Source organism: Meleagris gallopavo, chromosome 10 (genome assembly GCF_000146605.3).
Source record: "Meleagris gallopavo isolate NT-WF06-2002-E0010 breed Aviagen turkey brand Nicholas breeding stock chromosome 10, Turkey_5.1, whole genome shotgun sequence".
NCBI classification, from domain to species: Eukaryota; Metazoa; Chordata; class Aves; order Galliformes; family Phasianidae; genus Meleagris; species Meleagris gallopavo.
This window is the reverse complement of record NC_015020.2, coordinates 21,041,762-21,065,077: the sequence shown is the minus strand read 5'-3', so window position 1 is coordinate 21,065,077 and position 23,316 is coordinate 21,041,762. Positions and strand designations below refer to the sequence as shown.

Genomic DNA, 23,316 nt, shown 5'->3' with positions numbered 1-23,316 from the left:
GACTACAGTAAGATGAGGTTAACTCCTATGCCATATCGTATAAACACACCCCACCCATCCCTTCTTGTTTAGATGATAAAACATTAAAACATTAATATGTCTGTGATGGTGAGCACTTCATGACAACAAGATACAAGATCCCCCCAGTAGTCCTTAAAATGTCCCTAAAAGTGTCAAGCTTACAGATTGAAATCACTTTTTCAGAGAAAAAAGTAACAAATAGACCTTTCTTTCATTTCTCCTTAGCTGGAATGATTAATGCTATTAAACAGACTGTCCTTGTGCAAGTATACAAGTATAATTACCCTTTCCAAACCATCTCCATTGATTTGTCAGAGGGTTTAAGTGCAGCCAGTACCCATCTTTTTTATGCTAAAATTAATCTTGATTATTGCAATTACTTTCAGAGCAGGAAAACCCAACTTTCGGCATTTATATAACTATGCACAGCAGCTCCCAACAGAATTCTTTGTACTGGTTTTTATCTGGTTAAGATTTCACACACTTCAGGCAGCCTGACAATATTCACATCTCATTTTCATGCCAATCCCTTCTCCCTGAGGTATAACACTCTTACAGTCCTACTCCAGCACAAATCAAGTGCCACAGGAACAATTAGGGATACTTCATATTATCTAAGTGAAATAATGAGTGAGAATATATTTAATTTTCCACTGAGATTTTTACATATGGGCCCAACAATACCGGTTTTGCTTGAAATAAATGGATTTCATAAGGCCTGAGATCAGAAATCTCTGCATTTCTGCTAGCCTGATTTTATCCAAAAAACCAAAGTGGAACAACTACAAAGTAATTGGAAGTGGCACTGCTGTAGTTACTGCACTGCATAGTGCAGAAATGCTCAGCACAGTTTCCCCAGTCTTAGCACACCTCTTGAATTCTTTTTTTTTTCCTGTCCTCATGTGCTCTTTTCTGTTGTTAGAGATATACTACTTTTACAGCTGTCTCAATTCTGCTGAAGTGAAACCGTCAGTACTGAAAGTTAATGAATGCTCCATTTCTAAGTCTCTCTAAATAAATTTCCTGCTTTAGAGATCTAGTAGAAAAATTCTGTGGTGTTCGCTATTTTCACTGGGATATTTCTTACACAGTTGCTTTAAAAACAATTTCCAAATTAATTGCAAGAATTAAAAACCAGAAAAAAATATTGAGTGAAAGATTCTCAGAATTTCTGCCAGTTTTGCAACTACTAAGTGTTCAATTTGCACTTTTAAGTGCAATGATTGTCAGATACACCAAACTACAAGCAACAGGTAATTCTGGAGATCATTTGCATTTTAATTGGCTCAAAAATCAGGAGCTCTTCAAAAGTATTGGATCCGGATGTTTACATTTGGTTCCTTAACTTTAAATATCTTGTCTGTATTTAGACTACTCTGAAAAACTAGTGAGTGCACTTTGCCCTGGACTGACTAGAACCCCGGGTCAGCAAGGCACTCATTGGTGTGACTCAGTGCAAGTCTGATGACAGCACGACACGATTCTCAAGAATGCTAGTACTCAACAAATGTCCCTAGCAAGCTGGGAAATCCAAATCAATTCACTGGTAGGAGGAGATCCAATAATCATTCGTGGCTCTAACAGAGTCTTTTATTAAAATATTATAACATTGCAAGCAAATGAGATCACTCTGCCTCTTCACGGATGTTTTGGAAAGGACTATACTGAATTTTACAACAACGTCTATAGTCCTGCAGTAATTTTCCATTCAGTTGAGTAACTTCATCTTCTAGATTGTAATTTTACTTTTTTAAACTATATTGATACTACATAATGAGCAGAAATAATTATTACTTATTAACAAATAGATACATATCTACTAGCATCCACGGACGGGTATGTCAGTGGACAGGGATGGGTTAGTCAATATGATATGTACACAATACAGTGCACTCAGTGGATTGAGAGAGGCTCTAGTGAACAACATTTGGAAGAACTTCAATAGTAACTAAATGTTAACTATTCTTTTAAGTTAACACGAACTCCTTGGACTTCTGCTGGTCAAACAGGCATAAGTAGCATTAAATCCAATTTATGACTTGGAGAAGGCTGATAGAATTTATTGTTTCTGAAACGATTTTAGCCTGCCACTAATGAGCAGATGTGAATTACTTTGAAACTTGAATGACAAAACCATCACTCAAGGTTGTTTTGTTTTTTTTTCTGCCTAGATTTAAATAAAAGATAAACATTTTGCAAAAAAAATTTTTTTTTCCACTTAAAAATGAATACTGTACATTTTAAGTGACAACTTTTTAATTGTCAGGATTAAATTGGTACTAGGGAGATGTTAGTATAAAAAGGCTTCCACTTGAATACACAGAAAAATTGTTAATGTTTATAGTTACCTTGTTTTTAATTACTTTTATTGGATTTCATATTTGGCAACTGCACCTATCTTTGAGGTCAGCCCTATTCCAAACAGAGGATAGGACCAAATTACCTCCAAGAGATCCCTTACGGCCTGTATTACTCTGTGATTCCGCAACTCAGAATAAAAGATTTGTAAGAAATCAATTTGAGTTGCAATGATCTTTGTAACACACACCCTCTCACTAAAAAAAAGAAAAAGCTCCAGCTCTATGAGACAAAGACTCAAAATATCAAAGACAGCGCAGTACTGCCAACTGCTTGAGTGAATAGTTTTAAACATGTACAAAATTTCATTCAGTTTAGTGTGACTACTTACAGTAATACAGAGACTGGATACATCTACACAAGTCTTCTGGTCTTCAGAAATGCAAATTACAGACAAGGGATGAGGCTAGAAACAAAATCTCAGCACAGAAGTTTCTTTAAAAAACAAAAAGTTACAGGTATGTATAGTTGCTAAAATTTAAGAGAAGCCATGGTGAAAATCACTAGATCTATTTTATTATTTAAACTGGCAATTTGGAGAAAAACACTTAATAAGTATCCAATTGCTCAACTGCTTACTAGATTTTCAGAGATGTATTTCATATCAATATCTGATAGAAAAATCCTATAATTATGTGTCGTATTTGCTGCTTGTCTGCTTTGAAATCTTAATTATAAGTGACAGAACTTGTGGAGAAATGCAGAACACAATTCTTAGCCCCATCTTTATGCACTGAAAACATCCAGTGATTTTAATAAGAATGAGGCAGGTGAGGTTTAATAGGTGAGGCAGGAATGCAGAAATAGCTCTAATACCCTCTAAGCGGACAGGTAAATAACGAATCCGGAGAAACGAATAATAGCAAAAATAAACAAAACAAATTTTCAGCTGATTTCAAATAAAATGGAGCCTCTGAGGTGGAAGAATGAGATTGGCTCCACAGACCAAACAAGAGAAAGTACTCATGCTTGGCTTAGGAGGGGAGAATTCTGCATGAAGAAAACATGGAAAAAAAAGATGATTAGAGGGTTGGAGCATCTCTCCTATGAGGAAAGTTTGAGGGAACTGGGCTTGTTTAGCTTGGAGAAGGCTCCAGGGAGACCTCATTGTGGCCTTGTGGCCTTCCAGGAGGGGGAATGGCTGTTTACGAGGGTAGATAGTGATAGGACAAGGGGGAATGGTTTTAAACTGAGACAGGAGAGGTTTAAGTTAGATAGTAGGAAGAAGTTTTTCACTCAAAGGGTGGTGAGGTACTAGACAGGTTGCCTAAGGAGGCTGTGGGTGCCTGGAGACATTCAAGGCCAGGCTGGATGTGGCTCTGGGCAGCCTGGTCTGCTGGTTAGTGACCCTGCACATAGCAGGGGGTTGGAACCAGATGAGCACTGTGGTCCTTTTCAACCCAGGCAATTCTGTGATTCCATGAAAAGTGGACAACAATGAAGTCTAAGAAATAAGGACACCGAGCATCAGCAGACAGCCACGAGAGCGTGTATTTCTTGGCATCTAGGATACACACAGGCCTTCAGTTATGCTAAGTGCTTTTCTCCTGCTGCAGCTCCTCTGCTTTCACATGTGAAGCTGCCTGTGCGGCTGCCGAAGGCGGGATCTGCGCTCCTTCACCTCCCTTGCGAGAGGAAACGCTTTGAAGCGCGCAGAGCCCCAAGGCCCGTATTAAGCGCCTGTGCCCTACTCTTAGCACACACGCGTTCCTCACCCTTTCATTTGTAAAGAACGCGTTCTTCACGTCATTTGTCCAACGCATGACACATCCTTATCAGTTAGATTTGAGGCCACGCCGCCGAGCTGGGAGGGGCAACCCCGACGCTCTGTGACGCTCCGACGGCCGACACAAAATGGCGGCACCCGCCCTCAGCGTCCCGCCCTGCTGGTCGGGGGAGGGGCGGAGCGGCGGTACCGCATCGGACCCGTCTCATCTCATCCTGTCTCCTGGTACCCGCCCTCAGCCGCGGCCCAGCATCAGCCCGACCCCTCCTCCTCCTCCGCCTGCTGGCGAGGTGAGTAGGGGCGGCGGCTGAGGAGGTGTATCCCGGAGCAGGTGCCAAAATCGTCTCGCCGTGATGGCGGACAGAGCTGATCTGGGCGCCTTACAGACACACGTCCTCACATCACCCTCCTCACATCTGCCAGTATCGCGATAGGGCTGGCAGCTCGGGGGGCGCGGGGCTTCTCTCTGAGGGGAGCTCAAGGGTGGGAATGGCCGCCGCGCGCGGGGCGGGAGGTCCGCTGGGCTGGGGCTCCTCAGGGAGCGCGGGATTTCCCCCACAGCCCGCCTGCCCTCGTTGTCGTTAAAGAGCGAGGGAAAATACCCGACGCAGTTTTGCTGTCGGTGATAATATGAGGCACGAGTTTTGGTTTTGCAGCTGGCAGCAGCGTCCTGCCGTTGGTCTGCAACAGGATGCAGTTATAACTGTGTGTGGGCAAAGAAATACGTAGTAATCTGTTCAGGTGAAATATGGTATCTGTTCAGATGAAATATGGTATCTGTTCAGATGAAGTCATGTTTCCCAGTTTCCTGTTGGGACGTTTCCTGTTTCTTAATACTTATTTCCCCTTTTCTTTTTTTTCCCCGTCCTCCTTTGTTTCAGGCGAACCAACCAAAGAGATTATGAATATCACACGTGGTTTAAAGCTTCTCAGAAGGAACTGTCTTTTCTTTCATTTGGCTTTTACCCCAACAAAAAACTGCGTCAGAACCTGTCTTGATAAAGGGCAGAGATGTGTTTCAAATGTCCCAAATACAGAAGTATGGAAGAGTGCACATCACATTTCCAAAAGGATTTGCTCCCAGTCTCCTCAGTTGCTGAAGGAGATCACATCCCTCCAAATCAGTTCTGTAGGGTCAATCCCAAATCATTTTTCTGCTGGGAGCGCTCAGCTCATCAGATCTTTTCACACATCGCCATCACGTCAGGCTGCACCATTTCCTCTTTTCTGGATAATCATTAAACCTGTTCAGAAGCTGTTTGCTATCCTTGTTGGCAGGTAAAATATGATCTTGCTTTCTCTCTCTTAGAGTAAGGCCCTGTCGTGCAAAAGCATGCGGGTGTGTTGAATCTCTTTATAAAGAATGGTAGGTGTATTTATTTATAGGGTTTTAATTGTGGTAGATTTGCAAAGCTTTGAAGGGCTGAGGCCTAGGCTAAGAGTTTATTTACTAAGGAATTGTTTCTCATGTATCTTTCTCCCTTCTACTCCTCACCTACACATGGCAGAGGGAGATGGACCAAGACACTAGGAGACATTTCCTCCTCTTCTTCTGAGAAGGAGGAAAGGGAGATAGGTGGGGGCCAAGTGCAACAAAACGTCCTTAAGCTCACACCAGCTGAGAATGTAGGAGGGATCAGAGCAGCAGCAGACTCTAACAACCCTCTTTTAGCTATGTCCTAAGTTGCCAGTGTTTGTGTCTTACAGGAGCATAAGAAAATGGTGGAAGGCACTTCCTCCTAATAAACGGGAGCTCTTTAAAGAAAGTGTGAGGACAAATAAATGGAAGATACTCCTGGGTGTCAGTAGCTTAGGAGTTTTATTTGTCGTGTTTTATTTTACTCACTTGGAAGAGACACCCATCACTGGACGTGCCAGACTGTTGGTGTTTGGAAAAGAGCATTTGAGAGAGCTGTCACAGATGGAATATTCTATGGTAAGATTGTGAAGAAAAAATCAAAATACTCAGAAAGTGCTACTGCTTTATTTATTTATTTATGTATGTAAATGGTGAGATGGACAAACACACCTAGCGGTGTTTAATTTGTAGGTAAAGGCTATAGTTGTGTTCTCTGGCACACTTCTTGACAATCAGATTCTCTAATATCCCTTAATAAGAGTGAAAATTACATCGTATTTTCCTTCACTTTGTGCTCAGAAGCCCTTAGAGCACGTCCAAGAGTAATCTTACGCTCTTATCCATTTTTAAGAGTTCCCTTCCCATTAGCAAATCATTCAGGCATTGTTTGCCTCCAAAATGATGGCTAAGAGCACATAATAGGTAGGTAGCAAACATTTCTAGCAGTGTTATTGTAATATGCTAATTACAGAAATCCAATAGAGAAGAGAAAAACATAGCTAATAAGCACATGCTCAGATCTGTCCTATTTTCTGGTTTGATCGTTTCTTGGTATTTTTTTAAGGTCCTTTCTTCTATAAGTTGTTACTCTACCACTGAGAATTTATTCAGTTCTTTTTTTTTTTTTAATCAGCTCATTTTTCTTGTTTTCTTTTACTTTGCCCATTGTTCTAATTTTGAGACTTTGAGTTCTGTAACTTGCTATCCTAATGTCAATGAAACCTGGTAATCCACTCACATACAAATGTCACTCTATTCCTGTTTCATAGAGAATGTGAGATAACAGAATGAGTACAAGGATATATTCTGTTATATCTTTTGTATAAGTTTGTCTAAGATATGACAAAAATATGGAGATATAGAGGAATTATAAATTGTAATGGGAATTCAGGAAGATACAGAAGTCTGCTTAATTCTTATGCCAAGCTTAGCTGTATGTATGAGAAAAAAACAGATATAGGAACAAAGCATAGTATCTTATTTTTAGTTTGTGGGTCTGAAAGCATGATCAGTATATATATATTACGTTAGCTTGGGTTGTATGAAAGAAAAATGTATAAAAAATTAGCTATCATGAAATTGTATGTAGCCACTAAACTAATTTACCAAGTAGTCGTTTACTGTGTGTTTGTTCCACATGGCAATCAATCAATTCTTGTTTCAGTGGATGGACAAGTACGAAAGCAAAATGTTGCCTGAGACAGATGCACGCTATCAGGTTGTGAAGAGAGTTGTTGGACATTTGTCTGAGAGCAATAAGGACATCCCACAGGTCTCAGCACTCACCTGGGCTATCCATGTGGTAGATGAACCAGAAGTAAATGCTTTTGTGCTTCCAGTGAGTTGAACCTAAATACAAAAATTATTAGCGATATTGAAACAGCATTTTATTGACATGCCTTCTTAATTTTCTTATTCACAGAATGGTGAAGTGTTTGTTTTCACTGGATTACTAAATGCAGTTTCTGATATCCATCAGCTGTCTTTCATTTTGGGACATGAAATAGCTCATGCTGTTCTGGAACATGCAGTAAGTATTTTAGAATTTTAGAATTCTTCATTCTTAAATTTAGAATTCTTTCATTCTATTAACTAAGATATTTCCTATCACTACCAAGCACAATTTTGGTATGGCTTTCTAGTTAATGAGAAATTGAGTTTGAAAGGAGAGCAGTCTGATACAGTATATTCTTGTTACTCACCTAGTATTTAGCTGCCAGAAGTCCTATCAGTGTGGCTTGTGTTTGGGTTTGTTTGCTTGTTTTATAGCTGTGTGGATGGATTATGGCTCACTATTAGGAGTCGTTTAGAATTTGGTCTGTAGATGTCTCTCCTCCTATAGAGAGAGTTAAGGAGGCATCAGCAGCTCAGTTTGTTGCTCCTGGACTTGTTCATATCCACGTAAGTGGATATACTTTCATAAATTTTTTTGTACACACATGGTACTTTTATTGCTGTAGCACAAAGTTAGGATACAAAACTCAAGAATGTCTGGAGCTTCAATCTGTATTTTGAGAGAATTAATTTCACAACCTTAATTATTCTGTATCCTTCATGTGTTGAAATGAATAGTTCTTTGCCCTTTATTCAATTGCCATTCATTAAAGAATGAAAATAATCATTTTGTTGTGCTCTGTAGGTGCAACTATGAAGAGCATAGTATAGAACTATGGTTCATACTGTTCTGGATTGGGGTGATTTGGTAAAAGGTGCTGTTTTGCCTCCAAAATGATTTCTGTCTCTCAATGTAGTTTTTAAGAAATTGCATCCATTATGTATACATCAGTTTGAGAAGGCATGACAACCTTTTAATCATACTTGCCCTGATAAAGTTGCAAAAGTAATCTCTAAGTCAGTAAATATGTTTTGAAAATCAGTGAAAATCCAGGGGAACTTCTTTACTGCAAATTGTATCATTTGGGGTGATCAAGAATGTTTACATCATAGTTGTTTGAGTGTGGTGGAGCTGTTAGACTTGTTAAACCTATTAGAAATAGCTTACCTTGCAATTTGTGTCACTGACCTGACAGAAAGAATGGCACAACCTGTCTTGTCTCAGATCAATTTGGTGCGTGTTGAGTGGAGAAAAATGGCAGAATTTCAGTTTCATTCTTCACCTTCTGAAGTTGGGAAACACAACAGAAAATAATTTAAAAAAATGCATTAAGTAGAGTTGCTTATTGTCTCCTGTCTAAATGATGCCTATCTCATCTCAAGTTAATGTAAACAACAGGCTTTTGGGTCTTTTTATAGATTTTCCCTCCAAATATTTCATATTTTTACTAAAGAACTGTGTCTGCATACCACCATCATTGTATTCCAAGCTTTGAGTCTTTCTGGCAGGGAGACATCCAACATATATATATATATCCAGCAGGAACAAATATGTAATTAGTGTGGATTCTAGACTGAAAGTACTTTGTATCCAACTGTTCTGTGGGGTGGTGGTCGCTGTCGTTTATTTTTTTTAGGTTTTTTTAATTTGTGAGCATAGGATTTTCTATTTGCCCCACTTATGTGCCTGCGTAGAAGAAAACCCAGTAAGGAATGAAAACTGGATCATTTTTTTCTTTCAGATAGAGAAAGCCAGTCTGGTTCACTTGTTGGATTTCCTATCACTCATCTTTCTCACTATGATTTGGGCCATCTGTCCTCACGATATATTGGCGGTTGTTGGCCAGCGGATCCAGAGCAAGTTGCAGGAGGTAAGAATGACTATGGAATACTTCACACAGCTTAATTGAATACATCTGTTTCTGACATTCATTGCAAATGTGTTGAAATATTTCTTGTTATCCTTCACGGGAGAGCACTGACAGTTTTGGGGGGTTAGTATCTCTAGATAGTACAAATGGGAAAAAAGCAAGAGGAGAAAGACTATAAACAAAAATAAACATGTCTTTGGATGTTTTTGGAGGAAATATGTTTTTACAAATAATCTTCTGCTTTAGTTGATATATATTTCTCATTTGTCACTTTGAAAAACTGTAGATCTCCCTAAATAATGATTGGATTTAGTTGGATGGGCTTTTAGCACTTGCTTGCCAATTAAGTTAAATGAGGGTCTTTTTGAAATGTGTCTCATGTTTCATAGATGCTGAAGTTTTTATTTGAATTGTTGCTAATTTGTTTCTAAACAAACTGAAATATATGGAAAGAGTATCTTTAAATTCATTGCTAATGGTTTTCAAAATAAGGAAGTTGAGAGTCTAAATGTTCTTTGAAAGTAGGAACTATACTATAATAAAACATAGTGAAATAAACTTTTCAGACAGCTTATTTCCAGTAGTGTAAAATTCAGGGTTTTTTGGTGCTGATTTTTTTTCCTGCTGCCTGATTTTCTGTCTTCTTCTGGATAGTTACTCATAAAAAATTTTTTTTCTTTATTAAAAAACAATAAAACCCTTTTTAATAATTTCCTTACAGGAAATTTTGCTTATTTCATAAAACTTGAGTCTGGAATGCAGTGAAAGTGCTCTTTGGCTTTGACGTCTCTTGATGATTTTCCTATTTCACCCAGCTCTTTGGAAACTGAAATATAACCAATCTGTTTGCTAGTCCTTATGCTAATGGATAGATATGTGGGTTATGAACATAAATTACATCTAAAGAGCTTGGATATTTGTACAAGTGGCTAAGAAAGTAATATACTGATGATTGCTAGTCATCATTTTGAACAGCTGAATTTGGAAAAAGCAAAGTGTGAACCAATCCTCAGACTGCTCATAATAGCAAGATTTAATTTCCTGTCAAGGATAGGATTGCATTGGATTTCATTTCTTTTCATTGGGTTGCCTTGCATTGCGTTCGATTGCATTTCACTTCATTGCGTTGCATTCCACTGTGTTGCATTTCCATTTGGGCTGGGTTGTATTGCACTGGATCTTTACTCTTAGGTTACTGCAACTGATATTTTGTTATTGTAGATTGGAGTTGCTGGGGTAATTTGGGTTGAATCTCAAAGTTCTACTGTTGTAGATCTGCTGCATGCAGGATACAGTCCAGTAGTGTCCTGGTTTAAAGCATCGATCAGAATTACCTTAAAATAAAATAGAATTAAACGTATCCACATGTAATACTGAATAAATAAGTGGTTAATATTGGCAATGCTCTATCCCACATACAAAATATGCTGAATAGGAATTCTTGTTTGCTGCTCACTCATGAGTGCCTTGGCTGCTTTTTTTTTCCTCGTCACAAATAGATTTTTACCATGCTTTGATTTGGCAGCACTTTGAATTTATTAATACTTTTATTGTAAATCACACTACTAGATCATATGATTTTACCAGCACCTAACCACCACTTAATAATCAAATCAGCACTTAATCATCACTTAGTCATTGGTGAATCTAATATGATGATTCAGTGAAATTTGCTGCAATCAATACAGCGCTTCAGATAAGTATTTGAGAATGGCAAGTTTCACAGAAGACTTATTACAGAGAACAGGAGTTTCCTAAACTAGCTGTGTGCCTTAAAGACTTTTCCATTTAGGTGAACTACTCACCCCTCCCTTATGCCTGTGTGTGCAGCCAAGGGTTTCTGAATCTTGAGGAGCCTGGCCTTTAATGAATCACTCACTCTTCTGTTCCATCAGCACATGGCAGATGATCTTTGATTTCCAGGTACAGTTAGGCAATACTAGATCAGCCCTACTCACTGTTCTTGTAGCAGAGATGGGAACACAATGCTGGCTAATACTAAAATCATAGAATGGCCTCATCAGGCGTCATCCATGCTCCCATGGACTGTAGTGTAGGTAACTCCTGCAACGTAGGTAATCCCTTAACCAGGAATTGCATCAGCACGGGATTTCTTTTTCAGAATATAACCATATTTTTGTGCACATTTATAGGGATGCAGATAAAGAGTAATATCCTGGTGCTTAAATGTAAGCACAAATAAATCTAAGGGGTAAGAGTTAAAATCATGATCTTATGATCATCTTCGTGCTGTCCAAAGTCTCTGTCTAGGTTACACATGCATTCAGATCACCAATTTCCTAGTTCTTCAACTTCCAACTTTAAATTCTCCTAAAGATCCTGGAGAAGAAAAATCACAAGTGGTTGTAATTGAAGAAGTAGAAAACTACCTGCTTGTGCAGATCTGTTTTGTTTGGTGATTTGGATAGTCATCTTGCCTTTTACCAGTCTCTTACCAGTTTCAACCTGGGGAATTATTAACAATTAAAAAATAAAATAGTTATTTAGCTAACTGGGAAATAGCCCTTGAGGATTACATGTCACACTATCTAGGGACATCTTTGCCTCTGTAGACTTTCAGGACAGTAAAAGTATATATATTGCACTTCAAACAATATATCTACAGAAGATTTTAAAAATACATTTATAACTGCAGTGTTCAAGGTCTGTAAGAAAAGGAGTTACTGGTATCTTTATTGCACCACTGCTCCCTTCATATCTACCTGTTTTTCTTTCTTTTTTTTTTCCTTGGAACGCGTAAGGAGGATCTGCTTCTTTGGCTAAATAAAGAATGGATGCAACCTTTTCTTCTTTGTTTCTTACTCTGCTCTTTGTTTTTTTCCCAGTTGATGCATAGATCAGAATATTTTGACTTGTTGCTCACCTCTGCAGGAGAAGGCTGCTTTTTGAGCCCTAATTTGCCTTTACTATAACCTGATAAACTAGGACAGGGTCACCCAAATCTACACAAGCCAGAAGATGTTGGGTTATATGAATTAAAAACTACCACTGTCTCTTTGTGCCTATTAATAAATTGTCATAACCACAAAAAAAGGAGAGTAGCTGGTTATGTCTTTTCTTCAAATCAAGCTTCTCAAGGCCAATTTGCAACTTCTGTTGAAAGATAATTATGGCAAAGGAGTGATTTCTGCATGAAAATATTTGATTGCATTCATACAGTGGGCTTTTACCACATAATGTTCATAGTAATAAACCATAATCTAAAAAGCCTCTGGATTTTATTTACTGTTGCTACATCTAAAATTTTAATGTCAATAAAGGTGAAGTGAGAAAATTCCATTTTGTGCATAATCAGTTTATTTGTCCTGACTCTGAATCTTTAATGCAACCCTGATCAGTAATATATTTCTGCTTATAATATCTTAAAGCAACTAATTTAAAGTTGATGTTCACCCTTTGCCCACAGCAAAATACAGTGACACTGGCTGATGAGGGGAACCATGAAAGTATTTATAATCTGAGTTAATTTCAACTGAAAATAGGAACGTTGAATTATATCTATAGATAGATAGATATAATGTAATTAAAGATTATATTAGGAAAAATCAATACTGACCACATGCAATGCAAACATGATAGATAACACACTTGTTATGGGAAGATTAGAAAAATATCTGTAACATTTCAGCTTTAATACATTCAAAAACATGACACCCAGCTCCAATGTGCTTTTTTTGCAGTTTATTTTTGATAGACCGTACAGCAGGACGTTGGAGGCTGAAGCTGATAAAGTGGGACTTCAGTTTGCAGCAAAGGTAACTACAACTGGTTTGTTTTATTACCAACTGAACAGACACTTTTCATTTTCCATTATAACCAGAGGGAGCTTTGCACTTCATACGAAGGTAAACTGCGTGGTTATTTGTTCTCCAGTTGGCACAGTATACAGAGAAAGCCAAACAGTGAGTCTATATAAGTAGGCCATATTAAATTGTTTACTGAAGTAGAGACTGTCCTTTGAGCTTTTCCCTTTCACTTAGCATCTTTTGCAAGAGCTTCTGAGGAATGCTTTGCTATGTTTAATGCAATTAAAAATATTCTGATCTGTAAAATCTATTTTCATAACAATACAGGAAAATTTCAGATGTTGAAATGCCCATGGGTGCTCTTGATTAATGAAGTATACTTTTCAGGTATTTAAAGTTTTAATCCAAATACAGCCTAAAATAAGGCAAATTTGTAAAGAAATGACTCTGTCTTCTTTCATAATTCATTTTCCAGTCACTTTTTTAAACAAAAGTCAGTTCTAGCAAAGTGCAGTGGAGCTACATAACTGTTGTGTTGGATATCTATGAGAGCAGCACCATCTAGTGTTAATATTTGATAAGGTTAATTTCCCTTTCTTATTAGTTATTAATGTTTCTTCACGGCAGAATTTTAAAAATGATCTTTGATTCTGGGACTGAAACTTCATTTGGAGTTGAAAGTCACCCAGAAGAACTAATACCATCATCAAAAAGCAAAATTACTGTGTGGGTAACTTGCTGCTTTCTAATAGCAGTGATGCTGTAGGACTGTACCAGAAAGAAACAAGCAAAGTGCTTTCACAGCATTTCTCTACTTTTGCAACTAAATTTTTTGTAATAATTGATAAGAAATAAAATTAAAAGGACAAAGCACCACTCATTTTTATTTTTGAGTAATTTTCTTACCCTGTAAGTGGTCATCTTTTTCTCTTAAAGAATGGAAACTGTTGCAAGCAATCTTGTTCTTTTTTCCACTCTACTTAAAGTCCAATATAAAGGAGTTTGTTGGTGATACACAAATGCTGTTTGTGTTATAGGTCCATGCCTATCTGTAGTTAAATATGGAGGGAGATGGGAGAGTTCTTGTTCTCCTGAATTGCTGCTTTTGCCTGTTGTGAATTACTCCCTTAAAAGATAGTTTAAATCACCCTTTATAAAGGTAATTTAATCACATATAGAACAGCCTTTGCAGCTTGTTTTCAGAGGTATTTACCCGAGAAGTGATAATAATTCATGTTTTAGACTCTTCCTTCATGTATATTTTCTGAACTCTGTGAAAATGGATAACTTGTGCTGTACTGAGACTAGAAAATATAGTGTGGAATAAACACCTGGTTCAGGTTTTTTGAGGTATTTCAGAACAGTCCTTTGCCTGAGAAAAACTATTCTAAATAGTCATTGAGTTTTGGAGTTCATGATGTCTCTTAAGATTCAATATCCAATAGAACTTGTGTTGTATTACCTTAAAAACAGTGGTGTAAACATTTTTGTTCTCCTTGCAGGCTTGTGTTGATGTAAGAGCAAGCAGTGTATTTTGGCAACGAATGGAATTAGTAGAAACCATTAAAGGGGAGCCCAAGTTGCCAGAATGGCTCTCCACACACCCTTCTCATGAGAATAGAGCTGAGCACTTGGACCGCCTTATTCCAGAGGTGAGCAGAGCTGAAGGAAGTGGACCTTTCCCTCTGAGGAAAGTTACCAGAATTAGTTTGGTATTAACTGACGTGCTTATTTTTTTTTTTTCTTTTTTTAGTATCATACTTATCTCTCTCTTTATCATACAGAAATTTTCTATCATAAAAATCTCAACTTTCTTGATAATTGTATTAAATGAATGAAAATCGGGGTAATGCAGGTAAAACGTAATTCAGTCTAGAGACTTTTGTTCCTGATTTCTAATCAAATTGTAATAATTGTGGTTTTTAATGGCTTTTATAATATAGATGTGATAATGACACAGGTTGCATTAATTCTTTTTCCTTTTAAGCAAATTTGGAAGGCAGATTTTAAGCTGGTTTCCTAGACTGTCTCTGAACTGCCTTATCTAACCATTACATTGGCAGCTAGCCCAAGGCTATCAGGTAGAGAACACTCCATTCTATGCTTTCTCTCCCACTGATGTGGAATTGGACACCTTGCATAACAGTGCCTCAAAAAAATATCAGATCCCCAATAGAAGATTTCTTAATGGATCTTGTTACGATAGTTTTCTGTATAATTTTCAGCCAGCTTTTTTTTTTTTTTCCTTTCCACCCCTCACATTTCATCTCTATTTGTACCTTCACACTGGGGTGCAAACTTTACCCCACTCTAAGGGACAAAGAGCTAGTTCACACAGGTGCCTGCAGGTCTGCAGTCTGTTCTGTTATTTCTTTCAGATTTCATCCCAAAGGATGCCAAGTACATGGCCTGCTTAGAGATGTCCTCAATTTGGTGTGTTACTGCTAGCTTAAGCAATAACTCTGCTATTAACCAAGTGCTAGTTTAATATGTGAGGAGTGTTCCAAGTTTAGTGATCTTAGCTTGTTTACTGTTTCTTTATTTTATTTTTTTTTGCACCATTAAAATAACATGGATTTTTTGCCTAGTGTGTTTTTTTGTTTTTTGGCTTTGTTGGTGTGTATTTGTACACTTCACAACAGCATTGTTTTTCAACGATCTAAATGGTAACTGGAAATTCCCCTTATAATCAAGCAACTTCTTCTTTCTTCCTCTTTTTTTCTGTTCTCCCATTCCCAGCCACTTAATGTCTTTCTTAATTCCAAGCTACAGAAACAGTTGAAGATTTATTGGTAGAGAGAGCACTAAAATACTGAGGTGTTTACTGATTTCAAAGGAGAAGAGATTTTCTTGAACCTTTTGATGAGAATGAATGCAGTAAATAATCTAAATGATGGCATAAATCAAAACAGAGATAAAGTGTAGGATGTCGGAGAGTGGCCAAACTGAGTATTTCAAATTAACGTACACAAATTCTGTGCTTTACAAAAATAAGTTGTGAGAATATTTTTGTGAATTCTGTACCACGTAAGAGCAGCTGAATGAAAAATGATCTGCATTTTTATGGAGCCTTCCCTTTGGTTAGATGTAACATAGAAGGTTTGAGAGGTTTCATTTTTATACAATTATTGACTGGCTTCTAAAGTGGTGATGGTGAAATAAATTCTTTTCTACACAGAAGTTGAGTGAAGAAGTTATAGAAATGAACAATAGTGTAGTCCTAGCAGTTGTGTTATTATCTGTCTTAGCCCTTGTAGTTTAGCAGGTGCAGCAACTTCTTGTCTATTCATTACTGCTCTTCTGTGCAAAAGCAGTGGAGGCTAGGAAGTCTTCCACAAGATAGTTGAGAATGTGATGTTTTCATTTGCTTTTTACCTTGTATGTTTTTTGGAGTAGGATAATAAAGGCAGGGAAGAAGGCTTCATGTTTTTAACGTGACTGGATAAGTTTTTAACACTTGACTGGATAAGTGAGGCTGATACTGCAAAAGTGGAATAAAAATGAAAGAAGGTATGTAGAAATGTTGTTTGAGACTTCTTGTCTGAAGTAGTGACTCCTTTTCTTTGAAAGCTGCCTTCCTGAAGCTGGATTTCAGGCATTTAAAGGGAATTCCAGGGTTTTATTGTTCAGTGCTTTTTGTGTACCATATACTGATAGCCAGTCAGTGTTCAGAGCCCAGGAGGAGAAGCTGGATATCTGAATGGACCTCTTAAATCTCTTGATGGAGAAACTACTACTTAGACTCAACATCAGATCCATCATAAAATTTGAATCCTAAAATAAAATAAATCAATAAATAAACCAATCTGTTAGTTTGACATTTGCATTTAGTTTTAATATTCATTCAGTTGAAACTGCCTTTCCTTTGAAGATGTGAATGGAGTAGAGCAGCTTTTTGTTAAAGATACTGATACTGTGATTTGTATACAGATGGCTTTGAGGCTGAAATGTTTTTTGGACAATGTTATGTGTATTCTTAGACAAGCTACCAGACTGAGAGAAACAGACAAGTTTTTTGATCTTATCAGACCATGCAGCTGTTTCTCTGCAGATTTGAAGCTCACAATAAACTGCGATTATATAAACAGAACATTTTTTCTTCAGGTAATGAAATGGCTTGTCTCAGTGAGGCAGCTTAACAGTCTCAAGAAACATAAATTTAAGCAGCAATATCACAAGGATTCTCTTTTCACGTAATTAAAAGGCAGGGAGCAATCAAATGGGTTTTAAAGATCTTGCATCTGGATTTCTGAACAAGTTGCAAGCTACAGCCAAACAGAGGAATTAGTAAATAGAGAACTACAAACAGCTGCAAAGTGGCTGTCTCCTGGAAAGGAAATCGAGAAAATGAAAAAGATTTATCAGGGTTGTAAGGGATTTCCCCCTCAGTTAGGCAGCAATTTTGGTTGTACACTAGGAGGAAAAAAATATACCAGCCAAATCAGAACCCTCTTAAAAAGGAAACTGGAATCTCTTAGAATTCCTACATGGAAAGTGGTGAAATACTCAGCGAAGAGTTATTTTCTTTTTAAATAATAAAATCCATAATTTTGTAGTAGTGGGAAGGATGCTTATCATTGTCCTACAGAGAAAAATCATGAAATCATAGAGCCGGAGAGCAACTAAAGGATCTTGTGGTTCATCATTGAACCTTTATTTTAATGTTCTCTCACTCACTGCAGCTTGTCTACCTTTCCTGCTCTACTATCCAAATGGAACGCTGTACATCAGCTGAAAACTCAGCTATCCTGAGTAAAGCAGAAGTTGATCTGCTAAGCCTTGTCTGTGACACAAAAATTCATCTTGACGAGACATTTGCTTTTTTGGCATCGCGTTGTTGGTTCACATTCCATTTTTGATTCACGTAAGCTTCTCTTCCCAACACGTTTTCTTGGAAATACCCCACTGAGATCATTTCAACAGTCTTAGTAAGTTGGGACACATAATTTCTACTGCTTCTCTTCTGTTTGCTAGGGCAACTAACTTGCCAAAAAAGAAACTAAATTAATTTTCTTGGGCAAGGTTTGTTGTTATCAAATCCATGTTGACTGTTCATCGTTTATTCCTATTGTGTAGTTACTTACTTTATTGCCCATTCTGGTGTCTTATGGAGTACTGAAGATGTATTTATTTTGTTTTCTTGTCAGGATGGCATATTTACCCTTTGCTAATGATGTGCAGAATACCTCAGGTAGTTCTAATACTAGAATATATTAAGTCCAATCAGTGTAAAAAACCTGAAGGAAAACAGAAAATGAAAAGTGCTGTCCTGTGTTTCTGTCGTCTCCATAAATCTGTTAAATATTTTTCACAATTTTTCTTTTCTGTGCCAGAAGAAGCAATGAAAGATTTGCAGCATTAGCATTATGAACCTGTTGTTTTTTTCTCCATCAAGTAACAAATCTATCCATTCTTTTCTTTTAATAGTCTTTTTAATGCTGCTTTGTTTGTAGAACCTGTTGGTCTTTTCTATGCCTGCTAATTGTAACTCATTTTGCAACTCTGCTTTTCTGACTTATTTTTCCACATACTTGTGGTATTCTTTAGCTTTTGTCAGAATTGCAAGATCAGAACAGAATTCAGCCCCACTGAGTAATCACCAGTAAAAGAAAGTGATTTTAAGCCTTAGTCTGGCTTGTGGACAAGAGAGTGATGTGAGTTTGGTGCTGAGAGAGCTGATGGACTGTGAGAGGTAGGTTGAACTCCAAAAGTGTTCAAAAGATCGAGGTGCAGTTAGCCTGGTCATCTGTGACAGTGGTGTAGGACTAGTACTAAGAGCTAAAAATTCTTTTTCTCTTCTCCTGCAGTACATTGCAGGAGGTGACTTCAGTTGTATTGATAAGAAAAACAGAATCACCTTTACTACTTACAGGACAGGCAGCAATTTTGATATTTTGATACCTTTGATACCTTCAGAGGCAGTAAGCATGCAAGTGATCTTTATTCTGAACACCAGTGTATCTTCCTTAATGTTAATCTGAAAAGAATAGAATTACAGTGCTTTTAATTCTCAGGTGCATCTGTGTATTCTCTACCTTGTTTCAGTTCTTTCTGTGGTGTTCAGAACACTTGTCAGTATACAGTCAACAAAACATTTTCTTATTATAACTGACATGCATATGCTTCATTAAGAATGCTTTTATTTCTCCACTTGCCCAAACTGACAGAAAACAGTTCATTTGAGGATGTGGAGTTACTAGTGATTTTGAAAATACAGCATAGTTGATAATGTTGGGCTGTTTTGTCTTTTAGAAAAAGTGTGCTGCAAGCTTCTCAGCCAGGTATTGGTACATCAGTGATGCTATATTGTTACTGGCATAAAACAAAATAGCCATCAGAGCCAGGGAAGGAATGCCTGAATAAGGTTGAATGTTTCATGGCACAAATATACATAAGAAGATTGCTTTCATTAGAATGTGTCCTCATAAGTGTGTTTAACAGTAAGATGATGTGTTAGCAGAACTTTTCCTTCTCATAACTGTAGCCTTTTAATGGCATTTGGGTTGATGGTGGTGTGATAGCTGCCTTCTTTCCCATCTGACAACAATATATATAGCAAGAAAACAGACTTCCACAGACTGAAAGTGTTAACTCTGAAGTATTGTTTTGGACCTTTGCTGCTGTTACTTTGGTATTTTAGATAAGTGAAACCATGGAAATAAGCCAGGCACTATATACTGACAACAGCAAAAAAAAACAAACCCTAGAGGTTTACAATTGCTAAATTAGTTTCAAAGATTATGTTGCCCTTTTCCAGGATACAGCCTAAATCTTTGTATTTCCATTTGCCTTGAATAATGCTGTCTGACATTAATGCAGTCTTGCAGCAGCTTATGTTCTGGAAGAGAACAAGAGAAAACTCCTGGTTTGTCAAAAACGTCAGTTTAGAAATTAATTGGTCAGTGAGGCAGAAGAGTGCTTAGCAATAGAGTTACACTTGGTGCCTACATGGACAATCACCCTCTAGAAAAACAAATACTGAAAGCTTTATTTGTGGCTTTTATATTCCTCTTGTTAAATTCCTCTTATTTGCATGCCTAATCCAGATTTATGCATTCAGTAACTTACACTTCAGCAAGGCACGTTCCTGGAATGCATCTTTTTCCCAAGCCAGTTTTTGCCTTTATATTCTTTGTTTCTAGCCATTTAGATCCAACTCTTATTAGTTCACTATACTAAAGTTAGGGAGAAATAAGTTTTGGTATCTCTTAATACAAAGAAATTGAAGAGCTCTGCTCTTCAATTTAATAATCTGCTGTAGTAAGCTATTCCCAGTGTTTCCTGTGAAAGAGTACCAAATTGGTTCATAATGATGCACAAATAGATACAGGTGGTATCTCAACTGAACCTGGTGTATATAAAGCAGATTACAGTTTTCCTTTTTTTTTCTTCTTCAGTGTATCATTCGAACTCCTATGTAAACTCTTAATTTCTTCTTCCTCTTTAATCCTTTTAGGATGAATGAATAAGCACACTTTCTGATAACTGTCCATAGATGTGTCAGGAGACATCTGGCTATGACTCAGGGCAGATATTGCCATTACTTTTCAAGAACTGTATGGTTATGAAGAGATGTAGAATGAAATACACATTTGAACTTTTTCCAGTTGGATGTTACTCTGTCAGTAGGTTATGCTGTTGACTGAGGCTAAGATCCAGTTAACCTTGTATAAAAACTACTGTCCCACAAGTGATCACTGAATGATGGTAAATAGCAGAGTAATTATTGACTTGGTGTTTTATTTGAAAATCTTGAAGAGTAGTTCTTTGCTGAAATGCAGACCTTTCTGAAGTTCTACATATAATGCGTTTTATATGTAATATACAGAAACTTGGTTAGTTGATATGGCTGCTGTGGGAGAATCCATGGATACTGAAATGTTTGTGTACAACCAATTGGAAAGTACTGCATCAAAGTGGTTTGTTTGGTACCCATTGTCATCTTTAAAACAAGCTGCCTGTTTGAATGGACTTGCTAAAGCAAGTTTAACTTCATTAGAATGAGCACCAAATTAAGCATCTTTTAAAACAGCTATCTTTGTACAGTTTTGTACCAATTCTGCAGGATTCCTCTGAGAGATGATTCATCCATTGATTGTCATTACCTTTCTCATATTGCCTCTAAGGCAAAATGATCTGTGGGCCAGAACACAGAGCTGGAGGGAATGTGGCTGCACTAATGGATTTTGATTCTCTGGGAAATCCTTTAAATCCTTTGTGCCTTTACTTTCTAATCTGTAAAATGGAAGCTGTATCACTTTCATTATTTAGCAAGCAGGGATAATTAGAGTTTGGTCTCAAAGTACTTCTTTTAATCCAGATAAATTCGGACATTCCAGAGACATTCTTTTCTGAGAACACATGCCAGAAGTATTCAAATGCTTCTTGAAGACAAGATCACTTTTTGTAACTGGACCTTTACTACACTGATCAACCATCTTGGATCTCTCTGTCAAACAGTTAAATGTCCATTATATTATTGGAGACTTTTCCCTGTTAGTTTGTTGTTTGTTTTTTTTTCAGTCAGATACCTATATATGTCATTCCTTCAATAATGAAATGCATCTAATGAAGTATGCAGTCATTTCAATTTACATATGAATGTAAATTAGAAAGTAAAAATTACTGATGTGCACAGATATCACACAGTACTCTGGGAACTTTGTGCTTATTTACGATGTATGTTTTAGGACATCTATTCCTCTGGAGACTGTGAGAAAACATTTTTCATTCTTGATTCTTTTTTTTTTCCTCCCCACATTGTTTTATAGTATAAAAAGGTACATTTCTTCCCAGGAAATCTTGGTTTCTGCTGAAAAGTAACAATTCTGACTCTATTTTATACTTGCTAAGTTTTATATGAAAATGCAGACTTTGCTGGAAAGCCGAATTGCTGACTGAAACCTTTTTTTTGTTTGTTTATCTTACTTAAATGAGCTTGATTTGTGTTCCTATGTATCCACAGGCTCTTAAAATAAGAGAGCGCTGCAATTGCCCATCTCTTTCTGGACCTGACCCTCGTCTCATTTTCAGACTTAACAGGCAGCATCTCCTGGAGTCGTATAAAGCTCAAGAATCACAAAATTCTACAAATCAAGATCTCTCAAAAACAGAACTGGATATTCCTCACACTTAGGAAAAACAAAAAAAAAACAGAAGACATGCCAGTAACTTTTGCAGTTAAACCTACGAACTAATTATGATCGTTTTTCCATTTTATGAAACTCGTGGTTCCTGAAGGTCTGTCTTTTAGGGCACATTTGTCTTTGAACCATAAAGATGATCTAACTGCTCATATTCTATGTTTCTTTTATGTGATCTTTCACTCAAAGCAATAAAGGAGCCATGCCCACACAAGAAGCATCGGTTGGAGCAGAAAGTTTCTTATTCATTAAGGGTTACTAAAATAAATCACTTCTCAGGGGAAAGATAATCTCATACAATCCAGTTGCACAGTATAATTTTCAGCTTTATCAGACTCACCTTGATCAGAGGACAGATGAGCCAGAAGTGTCCCTAAAGCAGAGGAAAATGTGCAATTTTCATCACTTAAGTTGTCTGGTTTATCTTGCCTTAATTTGCGTTAGATCTGTTCAGCTTCGTTTGAGAAATAATGATGAGAGCTTACTGCCTGTTCCACATATAGAATGTTTAAAAATGTTAAGCTGAGATGCAGTAATAGCCTATGGGCTAGATACACCTCCACTTTAATTAGGTGGATTTACTGCTGGGATTTTGTTTCTTTCTAAGGCGTTTTAGGATATGGATTAATTCGACATTTTTCTTCAAAGCAAACCTGAAAGGCTTGCAAAAATTTCAATTTAAAAATGAAGCTAAATAATTTTCAAGGAAGTCTTTCTTCTAAAATACTGTGTGTAATATCTACAGTTTGTAGCCCCTCTAATGCTTTGCAAGGATGATTGTGTTATCATTTAAATTATCAGGGTGCTTCATCAGAGGCCAGTTTTACTGCAACTATATTTGATCTGGATACATCACTTTGTACAGAAGTGTTAGCTGATGTGGAATTATGTTAGGTAGTAGACAAATAAATGACTTCTTGACTCTACAGCTTTAGCAGTTGTACCTTGTTCTAGAAGGTGACTGATCCTCAGGAACCAGCATCTGATGCCGGGCATCTAAAAAAAAGAAAACAAAAATGCAAAAAACCACAACTACAAGCAAGAAGGAAACCCTCCTGTTTCTCATGAAGCTGCACCTTGTATGTTGTGGTGACCATTATACACAGTATAGGTCAAGTTCTATCTTTTGTGATGGACTGCTCCATACAGCCCTCATGTTAGTATTCATTTGCAACTGTTTGAGTTATCAGTGCAGTTGGTGAAAATATCAAATGTCTTCTTACGGGAAGATGCAGAA

The 23,316-nt window shown here is 37.2% G+C and overlaps 1 protein-coding gene across 1 annotated transcript; it reads left to right on the top strand.

Moving 5' to 3' along the window:
• Positions 1-1,240: 1,240 nt before the first annotated feature.
• On the top strand, positions 1,241-23,085 carry OMA1 (OMA1 zinc metallopeptidase). The gene is given in 12 exon segments (XM_010716072.3): positions 1,241-1,274; positions 4,111-4,170; positions 4,173-4,263; positions 4,265-4,395; positions 4,987-5,383; positions 5,813-6,041; positions 7,129-7,302; positions 7,387-7,494; positions 9,041-9,169; positions 12,871-12,945; positions 14,439-14,588; positions 21,902-23,085. Coding segments are annotated over 12 exon segments (1,749 nt in total). The 3' UTR covers positions 22,073-23,085.
• The last annotated feature ends 231 nt before the right edge of the window (positions 23,086-23,316 follow it).